This window comes from Thalassophryne amazonica, chromosome 3 (genome assembly GCF_902500255.1).
Source record: "Thalassophryne amazonica chromosome 3, fThaAma1.1, whole genome shotgun sequence".
NCBI lineage: Eukaryota > Metazoa > Chordata > Actinopteri > Batrachoidiformes > Batrachoididae > Thalassophryne > Thalassophryne amazonica.
This window is the reverse complement of record NC_047105.1, coordinates 7135968-7151199: the sequence shown is the minus strand read 5'-3', so window position 1 is coordinate 7151199 and position 15232 is coordinate 7135968. Positions and strand designations below refer to the sequence as shown.

At 44.0% G+C, this 15232-nt stretch overlaps 1 protein-coding gene across 1 annotated transcript; it reads right to left on the bottom strand.

The window, feature by feature from the left end:
* Positions 1-341: 341 nt before the first annotated feature.
* Positions 342-5243, bottom strand: LOC117505901 (adenosine receptor A3-like). Its single transcript, XM_034165438.1, has 2 exons — positions 4731-5243; positions 342-1026 (listed from the first exon to the last, which is right to left on the bottom strand). Exons 1-2 carry the CDS (start codon positions 5060-5062, stop codon positions 363-365), a joined length of 996 nt encoding a protein of 331 aa, XP_034021329.1. The 5' UTR covers positions 5063-5243; the 3' UTR covers positions 342-362.
* Between the last annotated feature and the right edge of the window lie 9989 nt (positions 5244-15232).

Genomic DNA, 15232 nt, shown 5'->3' with positions numbered 1-15232 from the left:
TCATCTCATACAAAATAGGAGCAAAACCAAAAGTGTTGCGTTTATATTTTTGTTGAGTATATGTAATAATTCTCGTGATGTGTTAATTCTTCTGTTGTTGTTTTTTTTTTTTGTAAAGGCACGCTCCACTGCACAGTGCAGTTTCTGGTGAAGCAAATATGAAGAACTGGAACTGGAGGTGGTGGTTGAACAGGAAGAGGAATGTTGCTTGTCAGAGCAGTGGAAATTCTTGTCTCTTGACTGCAGGGCTGTGTCTTTTCAAATATACACAGTTAACACCTTGAATTTAAACAACGAAAGGCAATCGTCAGACAACAGCTTATTAAACGTGGTCCTTCAGAAAAGGGAAACCCTCAGCCATTTTAGGAAATGCTGTTATTGTCCATCATGCTGAGATTGTTGATGCTTATCATTCTCTGAGGTCTTGTTTTTTCTTTTCCACATGTAATACACCGTCTCCATATCATCAGGTAAGCGGACTTGATCTTAGGGATTTTGAACGCGTACACAATTGGGTTGATGGCTGAGTTGAGGTGTGACAGCAGGATGCCCGTGTACACTGCTTCCAATGGCACAGGTGATTTCCCAAAGTAGTCAACAGAGTTCATAATGTGCAGAGGGAGCCAGCAGAACGCAAACAGGACCATGACCAGAGACAAAGATCCCGCCAACTGTTTCTCTTTCCTCAAGTAGTTATCACATTGAGGTACAGTGCCGTTCCCTTGTTTCTCTCGTAGGCTTCCTCGGATGGTGTAGAAGATATAGCAGTAGAGCGCCGACATGACCAACAGAGGAGTCAGGAAGCACAGGAAGAAGTTAAAATACACCAGGTATGACAAGGGGATGACGTCGATAAACCTGCACATCATAGTTAGTGGCTGTGTTGAGTTGACTGCAGAAGAAAATGTTTCAAAGGTTTTTTGGTTGTACCATCCAAACATCGGAATTAAACTGATCAGTATTGCAACGGTCCAGCACGCCGCCACAATAATCCATGAGTATCTCTGCGTTACTGCCCTTCTGTACCTAAAACAAATAAATAAAATACAGTTATAGACGTTGTCAAATATGTTTACATGCAGACTAAATGTTGCAGTTAACACTGTACCGAATGCACATGATCCTTCAAATAAAACCCGTTTCTATTTGTGTTGATCAAGTTTAATAGAGTTGATTTTAGCGCTATGATGGAGTTGATTTAACACTATATTGAACAGGATGACATGCACTCATTGCAGCAAATAACATGGCCCCCTACAGCCACCTGCTCGTTCAGATCAATGTCAGGGGCGGGGCTTGAGGACAAGCAAGCCAGGCAGTTTCTTGGAGCCCCGGCCACTAGGGGGAGCCCCCTAGGGGTGCCGTAATGTACTCCACAGCAACAACAACAATGGGTGTCAAGTCCTCCTCTTGTTCAAGGACACAAGCACAACTCAAATTTCCAGCATATGCAGTGTTAAAGTAACACTGTAGCAAATAACATGCTCCTTCCATTCAAATCAAAAGCATATGCAGTGTTAAATTAACACTACAGCAAATGCACATGGTCCTTTCATTCACATCAAACCTACGAGAGGTGACTGAAAATCAGCTACAACTGAATTCATGTAATGCTTTATTTTTCAACATAATCCCCATGTAAGGCTGCACACCTTGTCCAGTGTTCTCATAGAAGGTGTCATCCTGGAGCTCCAGGAAGTCATCCACTGCAGATATGACATCATCAGTCTTATAATGAATTCCAGAAAGGTGCCTTTTCACGTTTGAAGACAGATGGAAGTCTGAAGGAGCTGAATCAGGGGACTAAGGTGGGTGTGGAACAAGTTCATGAATGGCAGTCATTATGATGACATGTGGACCGGAGCATTGTTCTGGTGAAACAGAACAACTCATCAGAGCATTCCATGCCGCTTCTGCTTTATTTTCTTCTGCGGTTGTCACTAAAAGGAAAGCATAATAGGTGGTGATGGTCTGTCCCTTCTGGATGTAGTCCACAATTATGATGCCCTCAGCATCTCAGAAGTCAAAGGTCATGACCTTTCCAATAGATGAGACAGCCTAGGCTTCCTGCGGTGGGGGAGAACCCACGTTTCCATTGTTTTGACTGTTTGGACTCTGGTTCGATGTGATGAACCCAGATTTTGTCCATGGTCATGAATCATCACATAAAGCTACCTTGATCTTCTGTTGTGTGGGCCGCCAGAAGAGGAGGTACAGCTGGCTCACCACCAGAGGGCGCCCTGCCTGAAGTGCGGGCTTCAGGCACGAGAGGGCGCTGCCGCCACGGACACAGCCGGGGGTGACAGCTGTCACTCATTATCTCATGACTGCTGTCACCCATCTACACTTCATCATACTACTCCATAAAACCCGGACGTCATCTCCACCTCATTGCCGAGATATCATCTATCTGTGAAGGTAATATCCTCAGCCAGAAGCTAATTGTGTCTTAGTCTGAATTAATTTTGCAGCTGCTTTTCTGTGGAGTGCCTTATCAGTGAGGTTGGTGTAATCAGCGACGGCTTCGCTTCACACCCCAGCCAGATAAGTGTTGAGACAGGAGCTGCACAAGTGTGTGTGAGAGGTGGAGGTGGAATCTCCACCATTGTTGTTACTGGGTGTACACACACCCACTTCTTATTGTTTCTGCTCCTCGCCAGCAGTACCAGATCCGACATTCGGAGACGGTGGCCACCTGGGGACTCGGGACTTGGCGGCTCCAGTATTCTCCAGGTTCGGTGGCGGAGGAAATCGTGTGGTTCCGGTTCTTCTCAGGACAGACGTCTGCTATCCTCGAGCCTGCCTACACGTCACCGTTGTGGATTGACTGTTTGCAAAATTCTGTATTCCTCTGTATTGTGGTTGTGCTCATTCACAACAGTAAAGTGTTCATATTCAACGCTTTCATTGTCCGTTCATTTATGCCCCCTGTTGTGGGGCCGTGTCACTACACTTTCCCAACATCTTCCTCAAAAAGCTAAAGATTACCTGGACGCCTGGAACCTCGTGCATTTCTGATCAGCCATGAGAATCCTTGGGACCCATCATGCTGGAAGTTTTGTCATTCCCAGTTCTTCAATGGAACAAAATGAACTCTCCTGAGAAATGTTAACCATACTAGCTATGTGACGTTCATTTACTCTTCTGTTCCTGCAGACCACATCATAGATCTTCAAGATCGTATCAGTCAAGGTGGCAGTTCTCATCTTCCTTATATTCTTATCACTCATCACTCACTCATCTTCAACTGTTTTTCCAGGTTTGGGTCACGGGGGCAACAGCTCCAGCAGGGGACCCCAGACTTCCCTTTCCCGTGCCACATTGATCACCTCTGACTGGGGGATCCTGAGGCGTTCCCAGGCCAGTGTGGAGATATAATCTCTCCACCTAGTCCTGGGTCTTCCCTGGGGTCTCCTCCCAGATGGACATGCCTGGAACACCTCCCTTGGGAGGTGCCCAGGAGACATCCTTACCAGATGCCCGAACCACCTCAGCTGGCTCTTTTTAATGCGAAGGACCAGCGGCTCTACTCCGAGCTCCCCATAGATGACTGAACTTCTCACCCTATCTCTAAGGGAGACACCAGACACCCTGCTGAGGAAGCCCATTTAAGCCACTACCCATGATCTTGTTCTTTCGGTCATGACCCAACCCTCATGACCATATGTGAGAGTAGGAATGATTGACCAGTAGATCGAGAGTTTTGCCTTTTGGCTCAGCTCCCTCTTTGTCACAACAGTATGGTAGAGCGAATGCCACGCCGCTCCTGCTGCACTGATTCTCCGGCCAATGTCATTATTATATTGCTTGATTTTCTATTTTCTGTTTCGTCAGCTTTGTGAAACTTTGCAAAACCTTCTAGTTGGTATCATGGCCCAAGCAGAGGGTCACCCCTTTGAGTCTGGTCTGCTTGAGGTTTCTTCCTCAAATCATCAGAGGGAGTTTTTTTCTTACCAGTCATCTGTGTTCTTGCTCTCGGGGTTAGTAAGGTTAGACCTTACTTGTGTGAAGCGCCTTGATGCAACTTTGTTGTGATTTGGTGCTATATAAATTAAATAAATTGAAAATAAATTGAAATTGAATTCTGGGCCTTCCTGTTCTTGCTCCATCGTCGACACTTGTTCTGCCCCTCTTTAATTCGTCTGACCAGCACTTAACTGTAGTCATTACCATGTCCTCGTGGATCTCCTTTGGAGACATTCCATTTTTTATGAGATAATGAATCACAGCACGCCCACCAGCTTTGTCCATTTTGCCAATCTGACACACCCCTACTCACTTCACTGAAATATTATTATCATTAACATCTTTATTCGTGAAATATTTCACACAAATACAACATAAAGCAGAAAAACAGTAAAAACAAATAGATAAAAATAAAATAAAATAAATAAAAAAGAAATCTCCTCCTTATATCTGCATTATTTCACCCAGTGAGTTAAAATTTCACACATTCTCAAGAGAATTGTTTTCTTGGAATGCAAAAGATATTGAACCATGCTTTACTTTTTTCTGGGTCACACTCACAACTTTTCGATCAATTTTAATCCGGTTGATTTTAGCACTATGATCATGAGTAGGACCACATACACTCACTGGAGTGTTAATTTCACAAAGCTAAATGTACTGTGGCTGGCTGATGCATCAACTTCTTAGGAACCCTACAGAAGTGACAGTTGTGGTCAAAATTCTGATGCTTTGCAGAGCAAGTCTACATAGAAATTATTTACCTGAGAGGGATATAAACCCGGAGGAATCGATCCACCGCAATAGCCACCAGGGACAAAACTGAGACGAGGGTCAAGAGGACGACCAAGCAGCTGATGAAGAGACAAGTGTAGAATGAAGTGTGCACCCGGTCGTCCACCAGCACGGCCAGCGGTATGGCCACACAGCCGACCAAAAAATCAGCCACAGCCAGGGAGACGATGAAGTAGAAGGTGGGCTCCTGCAGGCTTTTACTCACCAAGACGGCCACAATAACAAAAATATTGCCCACACAGCAGCCGACAGCAATGAGCACCTCCACCACCGTGTAGATCACTTTGGCTGCAGCCATCATGCTTCCTGGTAATCTTGCCTTACGTGCCTTTGTGAAAGTAACACCTCATGTGCTGTGACACCAATCATTCATCTCTGTGTTGTGAAACATTTGAGGAAGTTGCCATCCATGTCATCTTTTTTTTTTTTTTTTTTTTTTTAAGATTTTAATATTTTGCTCCTTACTTTGTGTGTGGATGCTTAGCAAGATTTGTATCAACTCACTTTCTCCTCAGTTATTTTACTACAAGGTTGTTTTAAACTGAGAATTAAACAGTCACCGTGCATTATTTAAGAGTTTATAGAAAAACCTGTGATACGATCTTCAAGTCGTCATGATTATTTTCTCATCAGGAAGTGAGACACTTGTTGACAGTCAGTAGTCCAAAGCAAAATAACAGGTATTTTCTCACAGCTGAAATAAACTATTTTAGGTGTAAACTTAAAACATAGCACATTTAATGTACCACTACCAGAATTTTGTGGTTGTTCAGAAAAATCTTTGAGAGTACTGTAATAACATTATCAAGCCTTAATTTTCCAAAATTTAATTAATTCATATTAGTTTGATTTTTGTTAACAAACAAAATATGTTTTTTTTCCTCTGTGTGTGCGTGTGTGTGTGTGTGTGTGTGCGTGTGTGTGTGTGTGTATGTGTGCATGTGTGTGTGTGCATGTGTGTGTGTGTGCATGTGTGTGTGTGTGTGTGTGTGTGCATGTGTGTGTGTGCATGTGTGTGTGTGTGTGTGTGTGCATGTGTGTGTGTGTGTGTGTGTGCATGTGTGTGTGTGTGTGCATGTGTGTGTGTGTTGTTGTTGTTAGCACTGGTGAATGCTTGGTTAAGTCATGGATACAGACTGTACTTTGGTGTTACTGCTGTTAGATACTGTACTGCATTTGATACACTGAATCAATCCACATTTAGTGTTTCTGGTAAAGGACTTACATGGCTGAGATCTTACGTATCTGGTCACTTACATAAAGTTTTCTTGCATAAAGTATTTTTGACATCTGCATGGTAAAATATCAATTTCAATCAATCAATTTTTTTTTTATATAGTGCCAAATCACAACAAACAGTTGCCCCAAGGCGCCTTATATTGTAAGGCAAGGCCATACAATATAAGGCCATAAAATATGGTGTACCTCATGGCTCTTTCCTGGGCTCTACTACTTAGGTGCCTGGTCTTGAGAACCAGGGATGGTAGGTTGAAAAGCTTTTTTATCCCATGGGAACTCTCCCTACCCACCTAAGTGGCTCAAGAATATGGACAGCATGTATATAAGTGACATTTATATGACAATTTATATGACAGTATTGAAATACAATAATTTGGCTATATTGTACAGCCCTACTGTCAACGAGCTGAAAACTTTGAATATTCATTTACATCTACATTAAAAAAAATGCTTAAAGTAGCAGGAGGTTAAGAGGGCTGTAATTAGGGGGGTCAGCTGAAAAGCAAAAAAAGAAAAATGCTTAAAAAGGTGGAGAGAGCCTGGGGGTTCAGAGCTCCCCCGAAACTGTAAGGCAAATTAAATAGGTGGAGGTTTTATTCATGCTCATGCTCCCAAGAGCAATTTTATTGAAACGTCTGAAGGACCTAAAGGACATGGTTAGATGGCAATGTGCTTTTCCAGGCATGTGAGAGGCAAATAAAGAAAAATGCTTAAACAGGCGGGGGGTCTGGGGGGGCGGAGCAAATACTACATTGTCAAATTTCTGTCATACCTAAAACTTTTGCAGATTAGTTAATGCTAGTTACATATTTAGCCTAATGTTTACAAACATTAAGCTAAATATATAGCTAAATGTTGAGGCAAATGTGCACCTTAATAAAAGAGCCAGTTGCTCGTCCCTGAAAGACAGATTGATAAAGCGTCTAATAACAGACATTTAGCATGTGCAATTCATTTTGTTTAAGAATTATATTGTAGCCTTCAGTCTTTTGATGTCATTTTCAATTGCAATTATAGGGGCACTTCTAAAATATTAAGAAAAATAATAAAATTTAAAAATGGCTGTATGTGCAATTTTTTGGGGGGGGGGGGGGGGTGGGGGGGAGCGGAGGGGTCTCGCCCGTGGAGTAATTCAGTGTAGAACCGCCACTGGCCACAAGCTTGGCGCACCTATCTTTGGGCAGTTTTGCCCTTTCCTCTTTGCAGCACCTCTTAAGCTTGCCTGATTGGTGGATTGCTGCAGAGATGGTTGTCCTTCTAGAAGGTTCTCCTCTCTCCACAGAAGAATGTGAGAGCTCTAGGAAGAGTCCTGCTGGATCCAAACTTCTTCCTTTTATGGATGATGGAGGCCACTGTTCTGCAAAGAGGAAAACTGTCCAAAGATAGGTGCGCCAAGCTTGTGGCATCATAGTCAAGAAGACTTGAGGCTGTAATTGTTGCCAAAGGTGCATCAACAAAGTATTGAGCAAAGAGTGAAAATGTATGTACATGAAAATTCAGTAAGGCATGTCTTCTATATCCATCCATCCATTTTCTTCTACTTCATCCGAGGTCGGGTCGCGGGGACAGCAGCTCAAGCAAAGCCGCCCAGACCTCCCGATCTACACACACCTCCCCCAGCTCCTCCAGGGGAACCCTGAGGCGTTCCAAAGCCAGGTGTGAGACATAGTCCTTCCAACATGTCCTGGGTCTTCCCCAGGGCCTCCTCCTGATGGGACGTGCTCGGAACACCTCTCCAGTGAGGCATCCAGTGAGGCCATCCGAAAAAGATGCCCAAGCCACCTCAACAACTCCTTTCGACTTGGAGGAGCAGCGGCTCGACTCCGAGCTCCTCCCGAGTGACCGAGCTCCTCACCCTATCTCTAAGGAAGCGCCCAGCCACCCTGCGGAGGAAACTCATCTTGGCCGCTTGAACTCGCAACCTTGTTCTTTCGGTCATGAGCCAAATCTCATGACCATAGGTGAGGGTCGGAACGTAGATCGATTGGTAGATCGAGAGCTTTACCCCCTTGCTCAGCTCTCTCTGCACCATGATGGTCTGATCCGTCTGTCGATCTCACGCTCCATCAGTCCCACTCTCGTGAAGAAGACCCCGAGATACTTAAACTCCTCCACTTGAGGCAAGGACACTCCACCAACCTGAAGAGGGCAAAGAACTTTTTGGAGGTGCTGATTTTCATCCCGGACGCTTCACACTCGGCTGCAAACTGCTCCAGTGCACGCTGAAGGTCCTGATTTGATGAATTCAACAGAACCACATCGTCTGCAAACAGCAGAGATGAGATTCTGTGGTTCCCAAACCGGACCCCCTCTACACCTTGACTGCGCCTAGAAATTCTGTCCATAAAGGTAATGAACAGAACCGGTGACAAAGGGCAGCCCTGGCAGAGGCCAACGTGCACTGGAAACAGGCTTGACTTACTACCGGCAATGCGGACCAAGCTCCTGCTGCGGTCGTACAGGGACCGGACAGCCCTTAGCAAAGTACCCTGGATCCCGTACTCCTGGAGCACCCCCCACAGGGCGCCTCAAGGGACACGGTCCAACGTCTTCTCCAGATCCACAAAACACATGTGGACTGGTTGGGTGAACTCCCATGAACCCTCGAGCACCTGATGGAGGGTGTAGAGCTGGTCCAGTGTGCCACGACCAGGATGAAAACCACACTGCTCCTGAATCTGAGCTTCGACTATCGGTCGAATTCTCCTCTCCAGTACTCTGGACTAGACCTTACCGGGGAGGCTGAGGAGTGTGATCCCCTATAGTTGGAACACACCCTCCGGTCCCCCTTCTTAAACAGAGGGACCACCACCCCGGTCTGCCAATGATACGACTACAAAGTCGATCATCGACCTCCGGCTCAGGGTGTCCTGGTGCCACATGCACTTATGGACACCCTTGTGCTCAAACATGGTGTTTGTGATGGACAAACTGTGGCTAGCACAGAAGTCCAACAACTGAACACCACTCAAGTTCAGATCGGGGAGGCCGTGCCCCTCTCCAGGTCTCACTGTCGCCACCCACATGGGTGTTGAAGTCCCCCAGGAGAACAATGGAGTCCCCATTTGGAGCACTATCTAGTACCCCTCCCAGGGACTCCAAGGTCAGGTACTCTGCACTGCCGTTTGGCCTGTATGCTGAGACAATAGTAAGAGACCTGTCCCCGACCCAAAGGCGTAGGGATACAACCCTCTCATTCACCAGGGTGAACTTCAACATATGGTGACTGAGCTGGAGAGCAATAATCAATGATTCCCCAGCCCACCGCCTCTCCCCGTGGGCAATGCCAGAAAAGTGGAGCACCCAGCCCCTCTCCAGGAGTTGGGTACCAGAGCCCAAGCTGTGCGTGGAGGTGAGCCCGACTATCTCTAGTTGGTACCTCTCAACCTCCCTCACAAGCTCAGGCTCCTCCCCCCCAGCGAGGTGACATCCCACGTCCTGACAGCCAGAGGCTGTGAGCGCGGACCGGGCCGCCGGGCCACCCGCCCTCGACCGCCACCAAGTCCTCTCTGCACCTGACCCCCATGGCCCCCTCTGCAGGTGGTGAACCCACAGGAGGGCGGGCCCACGTCGCTCTTTCGGGCTGGGCCCGGCCAGGCCCCGTGTGCTAAGGCCCGACCACCAGGCAAGCCCCAACCCCAGGCCTGGCTCCAGGGAGGGGCCCCAGATCCGCTGTACAAGGCAACGTCTCGGTCCTTGATTTCATACTGATCATGGGAGCTTTTGAACTGCCCTTCGTCTGACCCATCCCCTAGGACCTGTTTGCCATGGGAGACCCTACCAGGGGCGCGAAGCCCCCGACAACATAGCTCCTAGGATCATCCGGGTACGCAAACTCCCCCACCACGATAAGGTGGCAGTTCAAGGGGGAGATGTCTTCTACAATACTTGAAATGTATTATGTCTTCTATAATACATTCCAATTCTAAGGTAGAACTATGCTAGTGTATACTAAGGTATATCTAAATATCTAAAAAAAAAAAGTAGAAGAGTAGAATAGAAGAGTGGAATAGAGTAGAGTCACTTAGGTGCCTGGTCTTGAGAACCAGGGATGGTTCTCATGTGAGTTCTTAGTTTTTTTAGTTTTAATAAATTTGTTTTAATAAATTGTTTTAATTTTTAAATTGTTTTTAATTGTTTTGTTATATTACTTTCAATAAATTTGCAAAAATTAAAAAAAAAATCTTCTCATGTCATTATGGGGTGTTGTGAGTAGAATTTCGAGAGGAGAAATGAAGTTACTGAAATTCTGGAATAAGGCTGTACCATAACAAAATGTGGAAAAAGTGTAGTATTGTGAATACTTTCCAGATGCACCGTATCTATATGCATCTCATCCACTTTCAATGGCATTCCACCGACTTCGGGAAAGAAATCCACTTATTCTCATGGCAATAACGAAATGAAAAAAGATGATGTCGCTATAGGGGTTAGAAGAAAATATAGAAATATACTGTACAGTCTCAGTAATGCGGATGAATTGGATAGGTGGATGTGAGTAATCGGTTATAGGGTATGGGTAATTGGCCTTGAGTCTTGTTTTATTCATTTATTTACTACAGGGTGTGTGCAATATGTTATTAACTAATTTATTTTTAGGACAATGTGCATTCAGATGCAGCCTGATGTTTTTAATAGGTTGCTGTTTTTAATAGGATGTATACCTTTATGTCTGACTTGGCTGTGATGACACTCGAGCTGGATTGGGTTATTGTTGTTGCTGTTTTGGTTTAATGTCTGAAGCATGTTTGTGGTGTAACAACTGCCTCATTTGGAGGATATTAAAATGATCCCATTCCATCCCATGTCATTGTTATTGCCGGTAATATGTCTCATGTTGCAAACACGGGTTCTTCTCTGGCAGCAGTGAAACATCAGATGCCATCTAATTTTTTCCTTCTGAATTCAGACCAGACTGAGAGGACTGTTATTGTAATTTTTCTCCATAGACGTCAACACAATCATTTAGCATTATCTCGAGATGATTTATGATTCAACCTTGGGAACAAGTTAAAAAATACTGGTGCATTCTTTGACCAGTCTTTTTTATTCAAATGTTGTTTTCACTTGCTGATTCTGACTATGACTGATGCTGACATAACATTCAGCGGCTCTCACTATCAGCTAATTGACTTCAGTCACGTACACAATCCTGAACACATGCCACCGTTAACAATCACAGAAAACCAGTCAGATGCAGACACGTCCTTTGAAAGCTTTCATGTCTAACTTGTCATTGTTTTTCAGTTTTCTGCCTGACGCTTCCTCCACCGCCCCACCTCCACCAGCTGGTCCTTGTCTGCCATGGGGGATGGGCTTCACCCCTGCCTCCTCCATCAGCAGGACATAAGATCAAGATCATTTCGGCTCATCACAACACTGTGACAGAGAATGAGGCCAAACCATATTTATAACTTTGTAGTCACTTACGTAAAGAAAAGTAAGTCCCTTCGGCTGCTCCCTTGTTTTCACTCGGGGTCACCACAGCAAATCCGAGGTGGATCTGCATGTTGAATTGGCACAGGTTTTATGCCGGATGCCCTTCCTGACGCAACCCGTTGAGTCTTCTGGGAGAATTACTCACTGCAGTGTACTTTTCTCCGACTTACCTCAAAATAGTATAAGAACTTTTTAAAAGTTTCAGAAATTGGCTACTGGAGTTTTCATCAAATCTTGCAAATTTGACCATATTACTTTTGTGTTGGCCTTCATTTGCTTTTGTTCCTGCAAGAGAATAGATTTCACAGTTGTGCTACTGACATACCAAATGCTGAATGGCTGTGCAACGCCTTATCTTACTGAACCAGTTGTACCGCCGTGAGCCCTTTGTTCTCATGGTGCTGGCATGTTACGTGTTCCTTGGCACAGGAAAAAACCACTGCCTGATGTCCTCCAGTATTATAGAAGAATTATCTGCCAAGTTTAGACATTCGGTGGAAATATTTAAGTCTGGACTGACAACTCATCTGTTTTGTATTAGTTATACGTAGCAGATGGTTTTAGCTGATTTAACTCAGTAATTTCATTTGATTAGAATGTTGCTTCTTGAATTCTAATATGTTTTATTGTTCAATGTATTGTAAAGGACTTTGAAATTTCTTGCATGGAAGTGCTTTATTATTATTATTATCATTATTATCAGGATTACGCAGAATGTTTTAATCGAATCTTAATGGGATTTGGATGAATGATCAATTTCTAGTCGTATTTGTCCATCGCTTTGTTGGCCAGACTGTTTTGGAACAACTAAATATCATAATTATCACCACAATGGGTTCTTCCATGGCCTGTTATCTATCTGTGGTGAACATTTCGTCAAAATCCTTGCAGTTGTTTTGACGTAATCCTGCTGACAGACAGACAGACAAATAAATAAATGCTGATGATTTTATTACGTCCGCCAAGGACGTAATAAAATCATCAGAATAGAATAAAAAGACGGCCATGTTTGGTTTGTTAAAAAAGAGAAAACTGCAGAATGGTAGCTTGGCAGTAATGAGGGTATTTGAAGTTTTCTTCTAAACTTGGAAATTTAAATTTGAACTTTTCAGACTTCAACTGTCTCCAGATATGAAATATCAAATTTTTCATTTTGTTGATTTGCCATCTGTAACAAGGCCTTTTAAAAACCTGTTACTTTCAGAAATTTGAAAGAGATGATTGTTCTTCGCTTGATGCTCAGTCGATATATTTGATGCATCCTGCAGACTCATGAACATTGAAGGATAGACTCTCACCTGAGCGCATTGTCCATATGACATAGAAATGATCAAAGTGATTAGGCGTTAGTGCTCACGGACTCTCTGTTACACGAGGGCTGAGACCAGCAGTGTGTGCCAAACAACAAACCGCCTGAAGCCCATCTCAGTGATTGCTTGTCCAGAAACTTGTTGCTGAAGCATTTTGCTACTGATTAATGTTTTCCTATGTGGACTGATTATTTAAAGTAATTACATTTTTGGCTTTTACTATACTCTGCCCCCACCACCCGGTATACAAAGCTTCAAATGTAACCAGGCAGATTTTTGTGTATATGCAAAATTATTTCTGTGAAATCAGTGGATACTGTGAGTGGAGCAGTTGGGAAGCTGAGTGAGAAATCAGAGTGTCTGGGTTCGCAATTGCCCTGGATCAAGAGATGCAGGCTTTCAATGACTTCCTGGACTTGCCCATCAGAAGTGTATCTGTATGTGGTGAAAGTGCTGAACTCATAGAGACGTTATCAATCAATCAATCAATTTTTTTATATAGCGCCAAATCACAACAAACAGTTGCTCCAAGGCGCTTTATATTGTAAGGCAAGGCCATACAATAATTATGTAAAACCCCAACGGTCAAAACGACCCCCTGTGAGCAAGCACTTGGCTACAGTGGGAAGGAAAAACTCCCTTTTAACAGGAAGAAACCTCCAGCAGAACCAGGCTCAGGGAGGGGCAGTCTTCTGCTGGGACTGGTTGGGCCTGAGGGAGAGAACCAGGAAAAAGACATGCTGTGGAGGGGAGCAGAGATCAATCACTAATGATTAAATGCAGAGTGGTGCATACAGAGCAAAAAGAGAAAGTGCATCATGGGAACCCCCCAGCAGTCTACGTCTATAGCAGCATAACTAAGGGATGGTTCAGGGTCACCTGATCCAGCCCTAACTATAAGCTTTAGCAAAAAGGAAAGTTTTAAGCCTAATCTTAAAAGTAGAGAGGGTGTCTGTCTCCCTGATCTGAATTGGGAGCTGGTTCCACAGGAGAGGAGCCTGAAAGCTGAAGGCTCTGCCTCCCATTCTACTCTTACAAACCCTAGGAACTACAAGTAAGCCTGCAGTCTGAGAGCGAAGCGCTCTATTGGGGTGATATGGTACTACGAGGTCCCTAAGATAAGATGGGACCTGATTATTCAAAACCTTATAAGTAAGAAGAAGAATTTTAAATTCTATTCTAGAATTAACAGGAAGCCAATGAAGAGAGGCCAATATGGGTGAGATATGCTCTCTCCTTCTAGTCCCCGTCAGTACTCTAGCTGCAGCATTTTGAATTAACTGAAGGCTTTTCAGGGAACTTTTAGGACAACCTGATAATAATGAATTACAATAGTCCAGCCTAGAGGAAATAAATGCATGAATTAGTTTTTCAGCATCACTCTGAGACAAGACCTTTCTAATTTTAGAGATATTGTGTAAATGCAAAAAAGCAGTCCTACATATTTGTTTAATATGCGCTTTGAATGACATATCCTGATCAAAAATGACTCCAAGATTTCTCACAGTATTACTAGAGGTCAGGGTAATGCCATCCAGAGTAAGGATCTGGTTAGACACCATGTTTCTAAGATTTGTGGGGCCAAGTACAATAACTTCAGTTTTATCTGAGTTTAAAAGCTGGAAATTAGAGGTCATCCATGTCTTTATGTCTGTAAGACAATCCTGCAGTTTAGCTAATTGGTGTGTGTCCTCTGGCTTCATGGATAGATAAAGCTGGGTATCATCTGCGTAACAATGAAAATTTAAGCAATACCGTCTAATAATACTACCTAAGGGAAGCATGTATAAAGTGAATAAAATTGGTCCTAGCACAGAACCTTGTGGAACTCCATAATTAACCCTAGTCTGTTATCTCAGCAGTGACGTTCATACGGTGCATCCAGTAAGTATTCACAGCGCTTCACATTTTCAACATTTTGTTATGTTACAGTCGTGCTCCAAAATGGAGTAAATTAATTTTTTTTTACCTCAAAATTCTACTCACAACACCCCATAATGACAACATGAAAAAGTTTTTTGAATTTTTTGCAAATATATTAAACATAAAAAACCTGAGAAGCCACATGCATGTAAGTATTCACACCCTTTGCTCAGTACTTTGTCGATGCATCTTTGGCAGCAATTACAGCCTCAAGTCTTCTTGAATGTGAGGCCACAAGCTTGGTGCACCTATCTTTGGTCAGTTTGGTCCATTCTTCTTTGCAGCACCTCTCAAGCTCCATCAGGTTGGATGGGGAGCATCGATGCACAGACATTTTCAGATCTCTGCAGAGATGTTCAATCAGAGTCAGGTCTGGGCTCTGGCTGACTCAAGAACATTCACAGAGTTGTCCTGAAGCCACTCCTTTGATATCTTGGCTGTGTACTTAGGGTCATTCTCCTGCTGAAAGATGAACCGTCGCTCCAGTCTGAGGTCAAGAGCGCTCTGGAGCAGGATTTCATCCTGGATGTCTCTTTATGTTGCTGCATTCATCTTTCCCT

Excerpts from the sequence above, each read along its gene's own strand:
- LOC117505901 (XM_034165438.1), bottom strand. The coding sequence starts at position 5,062 with ATGATGGCTGCAGCCAAAGTGATCTACACGGTGGTGGAGGTGCTCATT. Across the intron at positions 1,027-4,730 it reads CGGGTTTATATCCCTCTCAG|GTACAGAAGGGCAGTAACGC; the intron begins GTAAATAATTTC and ends TATTTGTTTTAG.